At 35.6% G+C, this 17200-nt stretch overlaps 2 protein-coding genes across 3 annotated transcripts in view; both read left to right on the top strand.

The window, feature by feature from the left end:
- Positions 1–17200, top strand: part of LOC140943801 (uncharacterized) — a 270540-nt gene that overhangs the window by 61833 nt on the left and 191507 nt on the right. The gene's annotated exons all lie outside the window — the stretch shown is intronic.
- On the top strand, positions 287–13901 carry LOC140943787 (polypeptide N-acetylgalactosaminyltransferase 2-like). 2 transcript variants are annotated; one of them, XM_073392896.1, is made up of 15 exons: positions 287–605; positions 2029–2222; positions 3099–3200; positions 3550–3617; positions 3877–3942; positions 4401–4522; positions 5345–5432; positions 5845–5932; positions 6391–6494; positions 9714–9840; positions 10168–10260; positions 10752–10835; positions 11876–12005; positions 12364–12483; positions 12824–13901. In XM_073392896.1, exons 1-15 carry the CDS (start codon positions 387–389, stop codon positions 12971–12973), a joined length of 1755 nt encoding a protein of 584 aa, XP_073248997.1. In that variant the 5' UTR covers positions 287–386; the 3' UTR covers positions 12974–13901. The 2 variants fall into 2 exon arrangements, with proteins under 2 accessions (XP_073248997.1, XP_073248998.1); XM_073392897.1 differs by lacking the exon at positions 3099–3200.

The following is a 17200-nucleotide window of genomic DNA, read 5'->3' on the forward strand; positions in this document are numbered from 1 at the left end:
TTTGGAACGCCTGTGATGTATGGGATCACATGTCGCGCGTGACATCAAGATCCCTCGAACAGTTCGGATGGTCCGCCTGTGGTTAAACTTTTTTCTCTTATCTTTATTCTTAAGTGTGTAACAAAATTTATCTCGATTCGTATCGCTTTTTTATGTTGCTGTATGGGGTAAAGAGATCATAATAGTCCTATTGTCACTCTTGATGGGGTCTGATTTGGCGGGAATTTCAGGGCCGAAGTTACCTATACCCTCTCCTCCCTCCTATGTTTTATTTTCGCCGTTTGCCTGGCTACCAAGGCATCCCTTCATGCAATGGCTTCCACGTCGGCAGAGTTCAAGTGTGGCTGAAAATGATTTTATGTTAGTTTTTTAGTTTAGTAGGAGACATGAGACTGCTGAGGCGTAGGAAAACGATTTTAGTAATCTTGGTAACAATATGGCTAGGGGGAATGGTATATTTTTTGGCTCCTTTGACCGGAACAAAGGACGATTCACGACGAACTGAGGACTTCGTAAACTTTGGTGACACCGGTGAATTGGAGTCACTTGAACAAGACATTAACGAACAAGAAACCAACATGAATGAAGACACTTATAATAACAAAGTAAGTGTGTAAACAGTGTTTACCCCTTCTTTGTCACTAACATTGGAAGAATTTCCAAGTGCATTAGAATTAAATTTCCAGTGTCTGGTACCAGTACAGTATATAGTGACCAGCTTAAGCTAGATTAATAGTTCAGTTTGGCAAATATCATGCATGTTTCACGTAATTTTTTAGCTTAGCTTCTTGAACTTTGTATCTCTGAGGTTAAGCTTTTTTTGTTTGTTTGTTATTGTGACAATTTCTGAAACTAAAAAAGGAGATATACAAGCTTTTAATCTGTGAATCTGGACAATATCATAGATTTAACCTTTCGATTGTATCCATGGATTGTATCCATACATGCAGATAAGCTTGACCTTTTAGCTTTAATTATTAAATAATTATTTCCTTGTGTCTATGTTTTCAGTTTTTCAGTTTTATTCACATTGTATAATATAGTAGTGAAGGAATAAAACAACAACAAAAAAAGAAGAAGAAAAGAATTGAATTAAGACAGAGTCCACAAGGAAATTGTCAGTGGATAAAAACCTTGTACCAGAATAATTTAAAGAATAGTGCATTCTTTTTTACATTTTTCTAGGGCTAAAGATGTAATTAGTCATCTGTAATAACACCAGAGAAGATTTATCACAGGAGTCTGAGAAAATGAATAGTGAAAACACAAGTAAAATTCTAAAAAATTTCATGTGTAAGATGCCATTTTGTTTTCTTTGGTGTTATTACAGATGACCATTATATCTTTAGCCCTGGAAAAATGCAAAAAGAATGCAATACATGTATGCTTTAAATTATTCTAGTACAAGGTTTTTGTCCACTGAAAATTGAAATTACTCAATTTCCTGATGGATTCCGTCTTACTGTCTTTGATGGAAGTGACGGTGGTCAGAGGAGCTTAGCTTTTGAGCTAACCATCACTATATTAGGGAGCTTAAACAACGACAACGGTGACGGCATTGAGAATGCCAAAAAGCAGTAGGGTTATATTAGCAAAACAACAACTTTGCATGTGCATCACGCTTAATTGTACATTTCTTAGCTGTCATTGTACGACTACAACATGTTTTGTCGAGGATGGGATCACAAGACAATGACTTTCTTTTTCTTTTCTTGAACTTTGATACAATCCTTTAGAATTCAACTCCAAAAAAAATTGCCAACATTTGACAAAATAAACGTGGTGGAATAATAATTAGTGAGATACAGTTTGAGGCAGTGCAAATTCACTTTTTAAGTGACATTTTTGTAGCTGTCCCCATCGTTGTTGCTTAAGTTCTCTATTATGAATGGAAATACTTAATGAATATGCTAGGTGTCATGACAGCTATGAAAGAGCTACTGTAGGTCTTCTCATCATTAGATAAACTGGATAAATAGACACACGCACTGTATGTTTGTAATTTTTATTTTTTTATAAATTTTTCAGCGACAATCCTCTAAACTTGCTCAGAATTCAGATGAAATGGACCTCAGAAGAATAGAAGATTTCGACGTGGAAAGCTACATAGCTGTTACCAGGGTAAAGAAAGGTGGTGATGCTTATGCAAGCAATGCTTATAATCAAGAAGCTAGTGATAAAGCTGCTTTTAACAGGGATGTTCCAGACGTTAGAGCTTCTGAGTAAGTTGAAAATTTTTTCCAGCATGTCTTATGGCATTAAAAATCTCAGTCTTCACAGCTCTTAAAACTGATGTTGGAGTTTCTATCATAAATCTTCACAATTTAGATTATGTGTAAGAAGCATTTTTCTACTGCACAGTCGTTGTGACCCTACTTAGCAGGCTGAGAAAAACAAAAGACACAGCTATACATGTAAATCTTTTACGGATGCAAAGAGTAAAGCGTACAACTTTAAGCAAAAATTAATTAATAAAGTTAAAAATAATTATGTGCTTCATGTACAGTGTTACTGTAGGCAATGTCATATTTTTTTAAGAAGGCTTCTAATTTACTTATGATCCACGTAGGAACATAATTTCATGTATTTCCTACATTTTCTTTTTATTTGGTTTTTACTTGATTTTATTCATATTTTTATTCATTTTAACAATATTGTGAATTTTAATGCATAGCTTATTTTTAAAATTTTAAAACAGGTTACAGTGCATTATTATGTATCAATGATTTATTTTTTAAAAAAATATAATTGTTGTTGTAAAGTGCCATTTAACAGCAATGGAAATGGTGAGTTAAAATTAAAATATGTTATTATTATTATCATTATTTTTAGGTCAATAGTTATGACCCATATAGAGAGCACTAGCTGTAATATATTTTTTCATGTTTTCAGTCGTTATTTTTATTTTCCAGTCAGTTTAGTGGTGGTTCCAACTGCCTAAATATTGATAAATTTCATCACACTGCTCTTTTAAGATCCATTTTGTGAATCAGTTAAAGCTTGGTTGTATAGAGCTGTAATTACTTTATTTACACTAGTAATGTACAGTGTAGTTATTTATTAGAAATAATTTTTTGCAATTTTGTTCTCATGAGCAGATGCCAGCACCAAACATGGAAGACAGATAATTTGCCAACCACCAGTATTATAATATGCTTTCACAATGAAGGGAGGGCGGCATTACTGCGAACAGTCATAAGGTACTGTCACTTAAGAGAAGCCGGTCTACACTATTGTTTTAGGGCATGTGTTCTTAACTTCCTTCCCTTCATGATGAAAATAAAAATGTGGTTAGGGTAGGACAGTACAGTGGTTTATCATTTTATAACACATCATTTTAGATACTAAAACATACTGTTTTTAAAGCTTACAGTTGCAGTGTTGTGTAAGTTACAGGTGTTACTGGCAATAAATAATAAATAATATTGCCAGTAACACCTGTAACTTACACAACACTGCAAAAAAAGCCAAACTCATGAGTTTTACCCCTGTTATCATTTTGAAGTTATTCATTCCCTGCTATTAATTTTGTTCTTGTTTTCATTTTAGTTCACTAAATAGAAGTCCCCCGAATTTGTTGAAAGAAATTATCCTGGTTGATGACTATAGTGACAATCGTAAGTGTGAACTTTTTATAAGTACAATGTAATGACAAAGTGCTTATCCATAGAACAAAAGAATGATATAAGATAGTTTATAATCAATCTTTGATGCTGAAAATTATATTGGTTAATGAACAGAATTGCCTATGATATTAAACTTTCATTTTCACTCTCTTGTGGTGCTCAAGGGAGAGGACAGAATTAAATGAAATGAAAGTAAAATGAAGTATTAATGGCTTTTTTGTTATATTTTAATCTTTTATTTGTTTTGTAGCTGATGATGGCAAGCTATTAGAAAAACTTCCTAAAGTGAGAGTGCTTAGAAATGACAAAAGAGAAGGTGAGGAAAGCTTTCTTGTAAATTGCTACTAGCTACATGTACATGTACAATGTAGCTAGTACATGTATCTATTGTTTCTTCTGGGATTGTTTATAATGTATTCTTCATGGAAAAGGCATTTTTTTCTGGTGACTTCATATTATTTTACCTATTTTATGTATAATAGAGCATCTTTCATCAGGAAAACCTCACTACCTGTAGAACAGAATAATACAGTGTATCTCCATTAAGTGCACACCACTTCATGTCCAAGGAAAACATTTTATCATACTGTTTTTAGTGCTGAGGAACAAAAATTAATGGCAAACAATTCAAACATTTGAAATGAACATGGTACGCTGCCTCTCCAGGCATAAACAAGGAAACAGCATTATTCACATGTATATCAGAAAACAGGAAGACTTATGGTACTGAACATAAACAAGTGTTCAACTCTGTGATTGCTGTTGTTCATGTAGGACTGATGCGGTCTCGTGTTCGAGGAGCAGATGAAGCCAAAGGAGATGTATTGACGTTTTTAGATAGTCATTGTGAATGTAATAAGAATTGGCTGGAACCACTTCTGCAGAGGATAAAAGAGGTAGTTAAAAAGTGTGTTCGTTCAATAGTACATGTAGTAACCGTATTGGTCTTGGGTCAGATCAGGAGTCATTAATTTTTGCATGGTGTTATCATCCAACAGTTTTCTTTTTATCCTACACTCAAATTCAGAATTAAGCCTAACAAATTTATGGTGTAATAAATTACAGCTATAATGCATTTTGACAGGGTCTAAACTAGAGGGAGCAGTACCCTAGTTTCCTTTGTAGGCAATGGTACTTGGTTGTGTGTAAGGGGTATTCTGCATGCTCTTGGTAGGAGGTGTGTTGTAATGTTTGGCTCTTCATTTACATGTATAGTTGTAGCATTCAGCTTCAGTATTTTTTTTTTTTCTGTTTGTGTTTGTTTGGAAGGAAGTGGGGAATGGGTCGGTGGCTATCCTCTACAGCTGTGTTACTGTTCCCTTCCCTTTTTTCTTCCCTCATCCTGTCCACTCTTTATCAGTTTGATCCACATTGGGGGTCGTGGCTGAATTACCAGGATTTGCCGGCCATGGGAGCTGTCTCCATCTAGGGGCTGGCTTCTGGTAGCAGAAGTTCTGGGACTTTGTGAGGTGTTTGTTATTAATTTATAAAATTAATATAGTGGGAACCTGTTTTTTTTTTTAAATTAACTCCTGAGGAATAGGATATTGGTTCCAATATTAATCTTCAGAAGGTTTGAAAAAAATCAAGAGAAAAATTTTATTGTTTAACTGGGGCAGGCAAGTAGGTCAGCTTTGTTCGAATATTTACTATTGGGTGGCTCAGTGTACTTCATTTTGATTTAAACATCTAATCTTTTTAATGTCATTTCTTTTTAGAAGCGTAATATGATTGTAAGCCCTATCATTGATGTCATTAATATGGATAATTTTGAATACATGGGCTCTTCATCAGATTTAAGAGGAGGTGATTACTCTCTTCCATTCAATTTGTTTTACTTTGCTGTGTTAACAGTTTACAGTATTTGTTTTTGTTTTTGTTTTTTGTTTTACTAGTCAGACCATATGAAGCCTGTACATGTACATGTACATGTATATGTCGTAGTTAATTTTTATTTTTCCATTGTTTCTGGGTATGGTTATGTATGCTAATGAATTTAAAACAAAGGAAAACCAAAAATTAACTGAAATAAAAAATTAACTGCAACATATACATGTTCACTTACATGTGCATAATGTAAAGGGTCTTTGTTTTAAATTTTTCGGGTAATGTTTTAGACTTGAAGAAATGCACATTCTCTCGGGCTTACCTTCAATTCATCAGCTAAAACGCACTTCTAGGGTGTCCAAAATTTACGATTGAAAATTTCATTTCACAGGATTTGGATGGAATTTGAATTTCAAGTGGGATTACTTGCCAGCAAATGTCCTCGCAGAACGTGCAGGCCGTCCCATGGATCCTATCAAGTAATAGTCTTCTTTTTTGTGTTTGTTTTTTCTTCTTGTCCTCTTTAGAAGGCCATGGTGTATAGAAAGTCAGGTAATATTACATCATGTAGCATCATGTAATTGCCCAAAAGTTATTTCAACTCTCCAAACATATTCTTGATGAGCACTGATTCCCACCTAAACAACCTTCACTAATGTGGGAAGTTAAGATAAGAGTTCACTAGTCTGATGAATCCACTAGCCTCAGGCTATCGGACACTAGATGTACTATCTTTGCACACTGTATTAGGCTCTTCCAATAATTATAGTTTGTTATGAAATCATGAATAGGCATACTCACAACAGTAAATTCACATTGCATACAAGTGATAGACAACAAATAATTTAATAATACTATAATACTACAGCTGTATAACAACAATATTTATTGTTGTTTCTCTGCCGTTCTTTACTGAATTAAGTGAAATTCTATTTAGGACCCCTGTTATTGCTGGAGGACTGTTCTCTATTGACAAGAAATGGTTTGAGAGAATTGGAAAGTATGATATGGATATGGACATATGGGGTGGAGAAAACCTAGGTCAGCTGGAATTCTTTCTTTTTATTAACACTAACTGTTAGCAACTATGAAGAAAAGTTAAAGAAATACCTGGCCAACTGCCTGGTCAACTGTGAGTAATAAATGATTGTAGATTTTGAAACCCATCTTACCAGCCAAACAGTTTTAAAAGTGGTAAAAAATCAAAAATACTGAAGATCCCCTCTATTAACTGTTTATTAATATTGGCCTACTTGTCAGTGTTCTCCTTATCAGGCGGTAACCGGTAAAATTTACCGCCTGAAGTAACACTTCTTACCGCCTGCAACCGCTTGAAGGTTTACTAAAATTAAATAAGTTGTTTTAAAAAAATATTCAAGTTGTGTTCCGATCCTATGAATATATGGAAAAGTATAGCCACCTAAGAACAAAACGTACGTATATACAGCCCGAAAATAATGCACGTGCAAGAACTTCTTTTGCGTCCGCAAGCTGGCAACTTCATGTGGCTTTTTGCAAGGCGCTTGTGCTTGAATCCAGCAAGACGCAAGAACTTCTTCCGTCATTTTTACTTTCATAAATATATTTCATTGAAAATTTTGCAGACAAATTATTCAACAGGTCAGATCAAGGTCAAGTGAGGCGTTACGCTCAACGTTTGAATCGTTTACATTATCGTTTGGCAATTTTTTCGTTTGCATCGTTTCTATCCTTTTCTAGTGATTTCTATTGTTTCTGACAGTTTTCGTTTGTTTCCCTTCTTTCAGTAGCTGTTTGAAGGAGTTTCACAAAATGATCATCGGGTAATTTTGCGAGATTGCCGCAGACACGTGAAAATTTATTCTGACAATAAAATAGCTGTGCCACTTTCTGTATTTGTCAGCGGATCACTAATCTATACTTTAGGCACATGGTGTTTGAACATTCAAAACCCTAAAATTGTTTCGTTCTTGCTGGTTCACAATGACAGGGATGTATAGATAACAAGTGTAAACAAAAAAGATAAACTAAAAATACTTTCATGTTTTTTTAAAATGCACTGCAGCTCGTTTTGCAAAGTAAGGATCAGTGAATTTTGAAACGGTATATATAAAATTATCTTGTGCAAAGGTAACCTTTTTAAAAGCAAGGAAATGTGTACAATTTCGATAAAAAAAAGCAGCACTTCAAAAATAAGGAGCTATTGTAGTATGTTTCACAAAACAGCGGTGTAATTTAAGACCGTACGTACAACTGTGTCAACTTAAAGCACCCTTGGCCAAAAAAAAAAAAACACAGACTAAAGTAAAGTAAGGAATATTTTCACTAAAGGCTCTTTCAAATTACTGCAATAAAGTAATAAATAATTGTCATGTTTTCTTTGGAATTGTGATATCCATTGTGGCAGAAATTCAACGCCTTTGGTTTGTTTTGCCGAGACTATTGCATTGTACTATGAAATAATCCAAATGATCGAAATGTTCGAAACTACAGATCGTTTTGTTAAACAATCGCCTCACACGCTTTATCTACCTTTGGAAAAGCTGAACGATTGAAGTGTTCACTTTGCGGAAAAAGCAGAGAAAGCTGTTCGCTTTGTCAGGGAACTTTTTACTTGTGTCCTTGCATGATTACCTTTTGCTGCCACAGAGTGAATTAGTATCAAGGCTACAAAATGATGTAACAAAAAGGCGACAAACACCACAAACTTCTTTCAGGTTAACACTTATCAATAATTTCGTGCGCCTTCTTGAGGCTTGCGGTAATTTTGTAGCTTCTTGCGGTGAAGATTTTTGACTTCTTTCGTTTCAAAGTTCTTCCGGGTAAACCACAAAGGGTCCGCAAAAATACGGCACTTTCGTTCCTTGCGGTGGCTTGCATGTTCTTGTGGCGCAGTAACTTCTTATGCCACTTTTTGCACGTGCATTACTTTTGGGCTGTACCGCTTTCCTTTTTAGGGACATGCATTTTGGAAAGAGGACATTAAAGACATAGTAAAATTATTGAAATCAAACGTTTTAATTTGTTGTCTAAAGATAACACGACAGCAGATTTGCGTAAAATAGGTCTTCAAATATGGGAAGAAAAAAATTTCCCAGTGAGGGCAGGGTCCATGTCCCTCACTCCACTGCCCCCCCCCCCCCACCCCCTTCCGAGAAAAGTATACATTTTTTGCCTTACCATTCATGAATGGTCCCTTACCTGCTGAGCTAAAATTTAGGGAGAACCCTGCTTGTGGTACCTTAAAAATTATGGGCACTGAGATTTAACCTGACTACCAATTGGCATTTTCACCTTGACCATATTATTACACCCCTCAAAATTTGCCTTGCAGCATTGTCTTCAATATCTCTGTGTTGGGCTGACTGTGTGTATACCCAGGGGAACTGGAAACAATGGTTATGCAAAATTTTGTTGGGGGTGGGGGGGGGGGGGGTTGGTAAACAAGGTTTGTTATAGCCTTTGAAAACAGCCATTTCTCCTTGCTCCACGCCGCTTGGGACAGAGAGACGTCTGTGTCTCAATGACAGAAATTCCATACTGATGATGTAATTAATCCGGTACTCATGGGGCTCCAAATGCAAATTTGTTCATTATTTTTATGTTTCTCGACCTGGTCGAGTTTGGTAAAGTTTGTGTTCATCTGCTACTGAGCTCCAGCAAAACTAAAATGCTTTTTTGTTTCATTCCATGAAAAACAGCTGTTTTGTAATAGATTTGTTGCATCTGTCGTTTATAAACAATAATTATCTAAAACAACTACTACTTCAACCAATCAAAGCTCCTGACCAGATTCTGGACAGATTTTATGTCATCAGTATGGAATTTCTGTCGCTGAGGCACAGCCTTCTCTCCTGGCGAAACGTTCCAAGTGGCGAGGAGCAAGGATGGTGGCTGTTTTCGCAGGCAAGTTTTGTTTATGGATAATGTGAAAATGGTTGTCGCAAAAGCCAAAAAAGTGATGGGAATAAGATTTTTAAGGTACAATCATGTGGATTACAGCAAACATCCTAGCCTCAAAGGAGTGTCTCCCTTTCTATCAGAGGAAACAGTGCTGGTTGTAGGGTCTTGATAGTCTGGCTCTCCCATGATACAATGCTCATACATGTACACAGGTCCCTTGCAACTTCAACTCCCTATCAGCCTTTGTTTTTAATCCTTAAGTTTGCAAACTTGGGCTCCTCTCTGTCTCAGTATAATTTATTTTTATTACAATAAGTTTAAAGTCATCACACTAAAATTTCTTCCAATTTTAACATTTATAAATCTCTCCAAAAACAGAAATCTCCTTTAGGGTATGGCAGTGTGGAGGTAGCATGGAAATCATTCCTTGTTCAAGAGTTGGCCATGTGTTTAGAAACAGGCACCCTTACAAGTTCCCTGGAGGCAGTATGAATGTCTTCCAAAAGTAAATAATTATACAGTAGCTGTATAATATTTTTGTGTAACTATTAAAAGTATACAATGCTATGTCGCTCTTATCCAAAACAACTTTTTATTGGTGACAGTCAACCCAGGTGTGCTCCTGTGGATTCTATTAATAAATGCATTACAGTTTGTAGAACTCTGGTAACTGTAACATGGGTAACTGATGAACACTGATGAAGTCTCACAAACATTTGTAGTCATGATCATTTTCATCATCATCATCATCATCATCATCATCATCATCATCATCATCATCCATCATACTCTTGCCTGATGATAAAGGCTTTTTTTTGGATTCCTGTTTCAGAAACACCAGGAGGGCTGTTGAAGTTTGGATGGATGATTATAAAAGGTTTTACTATGCTGCTGTGCCTTATGCAAAGAATGCAGATTATGGGGAGTAAGTTTAAAAAATTTAATTCAGAATCAATACTGTATTCAAGGCTATCAGTAATAATCAAAGTGATGCACAATTTAAGAAAATTTCTATGTTCAAGTGTCATGTAGAAGTATGTGAAAGGTCTGTATTATTTATCTTACACTAGAATTGATTCTTGATGTACATTATTTTGTGTTACAACTGTTAAAAGAAGCTGTTAAAAAAGCTAAATTAGTTTCATAAAAAGTAAGAAACATATCTGGAATAATAGAATAGGGAAGGATTGGTCCGGGGCAGAACATTTCTCTGTGGGAACACAGTGTTGGTATCTTTTGAAAGATCCCAGTAGCCTAATACATGTAGAAGCCTGTAGAACACGTTGACTTCCAGAACAATATGTTTGTGTTATCAGTGAGAATTATGTTGGGTGATGGTTAAGATAACTTGGAATTGACATTAAAGTTGACAGTACAGTCATACTGATGACCTTTATTAATTTTTGCTTCCCACAGTATTTCAAGTCGACTTGAACTTCGCAGGAAGTTGAAGTGTAAACCTTTTAAGTGGTATGTCCAGAATGTCTACCCTGAGCTCAGGTAAGTTGGCGATGGCTTTAAAACAGTTTTATCGCTGCAATAAAATCAGCTTCACCAATAGTGAGGAATTAAGAGTACAGGGTAAACCTAATTATTTGTTGTCTATGTGTTGGGTTGGTGTCTCATTTTTAGTCCATTGTCAGTAGGACCTCTCGGGGGGGGGGGGGGGGAGGAGGGGGAAGGGGTTGGGGAGGAGCTCAATGTGCATTACCAAGGTTGTCACTAAAAATTACAGTCAATTTTCCGCTAATGGCCACCTCTTTACAATGGCCACTTTCTTCTGCCGGTGGGCATTGTGTAACAAATTTCCAGAATTTATACAAGAACTGTTGTCAGGCAATCAAACAGCTAGTGATCTCTTTTGGTTCTATTTTTCTTCTTTTTTCTAAGAAAGTAGCAGGGGGTCGCCTTCATCATAGCTAGAGGAAATCCCCAGCCCCTGACCCTGAATGACAGCCCTGCATTATGTTTGGACCTCTTTACTGTCTGTGTACATAAAAATTATTATGAAGGAAGCCATGTCCTTGTGGGTATTTAACTCTTGTATGTCACATAATATATATTTTGAGGTTGTCTTCTTCGCTGTCACTGACAGTTTTAATCCTGCACCTTTGTTACCATTATAAAGTATTGTCATGTGCCTTATGTGGATGATTTGAAGCCATGTCTTGTTACTTGTTTGAAATCAATCGCCTTAACCCTAAAAGTTCCAATAGTGACTAACGTCAATTTTCTCCTAACAATATCCATACAATGTCAAGAGATTAAGTTATGAGAATTAATAAAATGATCACCTAAGGGAAAATGCCTTGATCTTTTATCAAATTCTCTCAACTCATTTATAAAGGAAATGTATGGAGATCAGTTTGGAGAATTTGTATGTGGATATATTTGGGGCTTAAAGGGTTAACATGACGCGATCATTTATGTCTTCGTTTTCATTAGTATTTTATATCTCGCAATGATGTCAGGTCTGATATGGTATCCGTTTGTGAAAAAATCTGTTAACCAACTATATATTTTAATTTCTTTTGGCTCAGAGTTCCAGATGATGATGACACCACAGCTTTCGGAGAGGTTAAACAAGGAAAGGACTGCATGGATACCCTTGGTCATACAGTGGGTGGGACTGTTGGTTTGTATGAATGCCATGGTGCTGGAGGAAACCAGGTATGATGATAGTTTTTCTGATTGTTGTACTTTTGTTCAGTTCTCTGCAATGATGGCTATCTTAGAGGCATTTAGGTTGATGAAAGTAATGGTCTGTTTATTGTTAAACATGGCTGCTACCTATTGTAATAAACACACCTTCTTTGTAATAATAATGAACAGTGTTTATGGTCCTCTTAATGTCTGTTTAATCCACGTGGTTTGAATTTAAATAATATCACATAAATTAATTATAAATCTACTGCTAGCTTGTAGACAGCACACTACTTATTACTGTACAATAATTTATTTATCTATTATTATTATTATTATTATTATCATTATTAATATTATTGGTTTTTTTTTTAATTTTGGGCAGCTGTGGAGTTTTGTCAAGAATAAGATGTTAAAACATGACTCAAACTGTCTGGAAACTGCTAATGAGGAAGATGGAACTCCTGCCCTGTTACTGAACTGTGACGAAAGTAACACCAATCAGGTAAAAACAAGAATTCCACTTGTAGGAGTTAAAATTCTTTATTATTTGGAAAATGTTCCTAATGTCCCAAGTAAAAATAACAATTTAATTCCACTACAATGTAAATAATAGTAGTTCTTGGATGTATTAATGTTTACAGTCTCAACTCAGTATACTATTTATATGCAATGACATTTTGTTAAAAAAAATTCTGTTTCGAAGATTTTGCACTTCTAAGGTCAGGTTTTGATTGAGAGCCTTGGGGCAAATCAGAAATGGTGTATTGACCTTCAGTGCTTTTTTTTTGGCATTTTAATAAATGTGATAATAATATTATATTTTGAATCTCTTTTTTCTTCAGCATTGGGAATATGACAAAAGTTCTAACAGAATAAGACATGTTGGTTCTGGAAAATGCCTGGATAGCAAGGACTACAAGGAAAAAGGACTTGTTTTAAATTCTTGCATTGACTCTTTTACTCAAACATGGGTGTTTGAGGTGAATTTATAGTAAAATAACTTCGTAATGTACAGTTTAGCTAGGATAACAGTTTTACAATTTGCATGTACTATATCAATGAAAAATAAACTGTGTTTTTAATATTTACTAATTATTAGCCTGCATGCTGCGCATGGCTAGGTTTGGGCATGTTTAGCCCTTGTCACATTCTCACGCTTCTAACTCTGAATACACTTCATGAAGACACATACATATCACCACTATTCAGATGGTTTCGATAACAAAGACCATGTGTAAAAAAAAATCTTAAATTTCTTTTCTAAATTTCTTTCTAAAGGTAATTGAAAATTATTGTTTTCAAAGCAATGTCAAACAATAAATTTAAAGACCATACTAAATAAATATACTTGCCTGAGATCAAGCTCTATTTCTGTTTCATTTGGTAAATAATATTTTCGCAGGCAAGGCAAAACCAAAAGAGAGCCCCAATTTTAGTGCAGAGAATGTATGCAGAAAGCTGTGAAAATTGGGCCTGATCTCAGGTTTACATGATGTCTAGTTCTTCCTGTGTCCTCCAGTTTCCATGTTTTCTGAGAAACTTGTTAATAATTATTTATGTTTTATGTACAAGTAATGTTGATTTGTAAGGCAGACATACAGTTGTATTGTGAGAATCAAATTTTTATAGTTGTAGTACTTAATTAGCACAATGATAATAATGATGTTCAATGCAGGCTCTTGGACACAAGTGCTATTTTCAAATTAGACTATAAAAACACAAATTGTGTAGGTAGATATTTTTATAGCACAGAAAAAGCTGATTTTGTACACAGAGCATATCACTAATTTTGAACAAACATATAAATGTACGTGACTGTACTTTGTTCTTTGAAGGTAAAAAGGCTTCAGAGCCACTGTTTAGTGTTATAATACATCACATATTATAAAATTATGGGAATAAATTAAGTCTCTTTTTTAATTCAATTGGACAGGTAATCATTTGAGGAATTTAAAGAAAATCATTAATTTATATAATTTTTGTAGAGTAATAATATTGTTGTTTTCCAATACGTTGTTTGTCACTAAAATACTGTATAAAAGATCTTTGAAAAATTAATCAAGAAGAAAGGCAAAGGCAAAAAGACAGCCTATGGTAGGTTTTATGAACTTTGAGACCCACCCTCATCCACACCCACAAACCCTGTTTTCATAAAAACCACATCAGAAAACCTACCTAAGTTCATTCAGTGGTGTTCAACTGCTAGTCCAGAGTGTTTATGTATGAATTTTGTTTTAAAAGAGACACCTTTGGGACCCCACGATGTGTCTCTTTTAGCGTGGTGTCTGTCTTATAGGGAGTCAACTAAAAGGGGTAAAGAAAGGCAGGGACCACATTCAGTTATATTTTATAATTAGGGGGTGGGGCTGGGGGGCAATTTTTGATAGTTACCTGTCTGTAACTTAGGGGTCTTGGTTAAGAGAGAGTTGACTGTAAGTAAGGGATTCAATATTGTTGCATTTTTTTAAAACATGTTAAGCCAGAAGCATAACCAGCCATAAGACAGGCCAGGGGGCTCATTCCTTTGGGTTGATCAAGATCAGGATCCATTGCCTAATTTCAAATCAAGAGGGGCCGGGTATGAGTCGGTTTATTATGGGATAAACAACATGAGACCCATATAGTCAGAAAGAGCACATTGAAATTAGCAACATTGTCAAGTTTGGTGTTTATCAGGCCTATATGGAACGAGATACATACATTCAAAAACTCCAAAATTTACTAAGAAATATATAGACGTCCGGACAATGTGTTCGGCAATCCATACATCTCTTATAAATTTTCAAGTTTATAGATAGCTGAATCTTGTTCAATATTGGCCCGATCAACACCAAACTTCAGATTTTTCATATCCTCAATTGATGTGTTCTTTCTGACTATGGCAGTCTGGTGTTGTTTATCCCATAATAAACTCACTCTTACCAGCCCCTCTCAATTTGAAACTAGGCAATGATCAAATGAATCTTTGTCACCCTGATGGGTATCCAGATCATCATAAGGAATGCACCCTGAACAGGTGGTAGACTTGCTTAGACATGTCTGTCAAGACTTGCATTGCCACACTGCTGTTATCCTTTTTTTATTGTTCTGAAACTGTCGAGCACCCACAGAAACACGTGACTGACCTTTAGGTTTGGTCATGAGTACGAAATCAAGTACGAGAGCAACTGGAATTTTGTTGCTTGTTTTATCCCTTGAACTATATCTTTTTCTTGTTGCTGATTAGCAGAAAATAAACGTTAAGGATGAGATTTGTATGATCAGTAATCATGGGACACACAAGTTAGGTTTGGAAACTCTTTCTTAGACTCAAAAATGCTTGGGAGGGGGGAGGAGGGGGGGTCTTGGTGGACCCCTCAAATCCTTCTCTACGTGCATGATTAGGAATTTAGTTTCCCCTTGCTACTATCATGTAGATGTACCCTCCTTTCTGTTCTGGGGATCTATTGCACCTTAAAATGTACTGATGCCTTTACTTGGTAAAAAATTAACTGAAAAATAAATCACTCACGCAATGTCAACTTTCTGATGTTTATTTTTTTGTCACATCATCTGTAGGCATTACATCCTTTAAAAATCTTTCCTAGATTTTGACGTAGCAGACTCGACTAAGCTGAAAACGAATCTGTCACAGCACTTGTAAAAAGAGCCAATACCAATGCTAAATAGCAAGCACATTGTAAAAATTGCCCTAGAATGGGTAGAGAAGCTAATGTACCCTACAAGAGTCAGAGGTACATGTTTTGCTCATTATTAGAAACAGAAGGCCTGCTTATTGTGGCCCAAGATCAAACCTTGATAATTATGAGCTCTTACCACCACGGAATCACAAATAAAGACATCAACCCTACATGTATGAGCTGGGTGTGCAACCGCTAAACTATCAATCACATGATCTGTGGCTGCCCTGAATTGGAAAAGTCCTGGCCCTAGTTGTTCAAAAGCTAGAGAGCACTATCCCCGAGAGAAGTCCCTGTCCAGTGGATAAATATTATTAGGGAAACCAATTGAGTGCTGTTATCCACTAGAGAGAGATTTAATTGATGAATAACACTATCCAACTTTTAAACAACTAGGGCCAAGGCCGTCTCCTTTATACATCCACTGGAAAATCTGCAAAGAGTACAATATTCCAAATTGGAGGATCCTGGACCAACCTGAAAATTTCTAACAATGTTGTTTCTCATAAAATGTAGTTTAAAGGGATTCTGTAAAATGTAATCCGAAATGGCAGGAAAACACCAAAATTCCTGTCAAATTTACAATGTGACTGATCATCTATTCAAGCCACTGTTCCTGTTACAAATGGTACGGTGATATTAGTAAATGATGATATTTATTAAGTTATTGTAGTGTCAGATTTCCATTGTCTCATAAAAAGAAGATTTTACAGTGAAGTTGAGAATTCAATACAGGGTCAGTGATTGCCTGGGGACACAAGTAGCATTTCACAACCAAAAGCTGACATTCATTCGGTGGTCGGAAAAATAATAATCACCAAGTAAACATTGAATCTTCTGTCATTCAAACTAGAACCATCATGGACTGTAGAAGTAAAAGTTTGTGGAAGATCCCATATTATGCACTAGCCTAGCACACTGGTTTACTAGAAGTACAGGTCTTCTTTCCAGTTTCAATTATCATTCCCAGAGCATGTGGGTAAATAAAAATATTAGGCTATAACCTCCACTGTTGGCAGCAGTTCTACTTCTTGGTGTATATGTTTTGGTTCAATTTTTATCCTTGGTTTAAATTTTATTTTCCTCTGTTTCAAACTTATTATCATGCATAACCATACCCCAAAACAAAGGAAGATAAATTTAAACCAAGGATGAAATTGAACCACAACATATACATGTGCGCTTGACATGTTAGTCTTATGTTGCAGATGAAAACTGGAAAATCCCATAAGCTCGTAAGTCTTGTATTAAAAATTCCTTTCAAATTACTGCAAGCGATCGTGCTGTCAGAAACTTGATGGCAAGATGTCTTTGCAAAATATTTAATTCGATAATTGTCCAGTTTAAAGTGTTTTTTCCTGATTTGGGATACAAACTCAACTGCACACATTTTTTGTAGGAAATAACAACTGTTATCGACGTCGTTTTGTCTCCCATACCACTTGCTTCCGTCTCCTCTGAAGCACTTTTTCCATTCGTGGATTATTTTTCATGTAATCCTGGAACGTATTAAGGTGAAACTGTCCATTTTCTCGCAAG

This window comes from Porites lutea, chromosome 7, assembly GCF_958299795.1.
Source record: "Porites lutea chromosome 7, jaPorLute2.1, whole genome shotgun sequence".
Classification (NCBI taxonomy): Eukaryota; Metazoa; Cnidaria; class Anthozoa; order Scleractinia; family Poritidae; genus Porites; species Porites lutea.

Bases quoted from the DNA above. Each gene is read 5' to 3' on its own strand.
- LOC140943787 (XM_073392896.1), top strand. From the start codon at position 387: ATGAGACTGCTGAGGCGTAGGAAAACGATTTTAGTAATCTTGGTAACA. The intron at 2,223-3,098 runs GTAAGTTGAAAA...TCTCATGAGCAG, and splicing joins CCAGACGTTAGAGCTTCTGA to ATGCCAGCACCAAACATGGA. The intron at 10,836-11,875 runs GTAAGTTGGCGA...CTTTTGGCTCAG, and splicing joins AATGTCTACCCTGAGCTCAG to AGTTCCAGATGATGATGACA.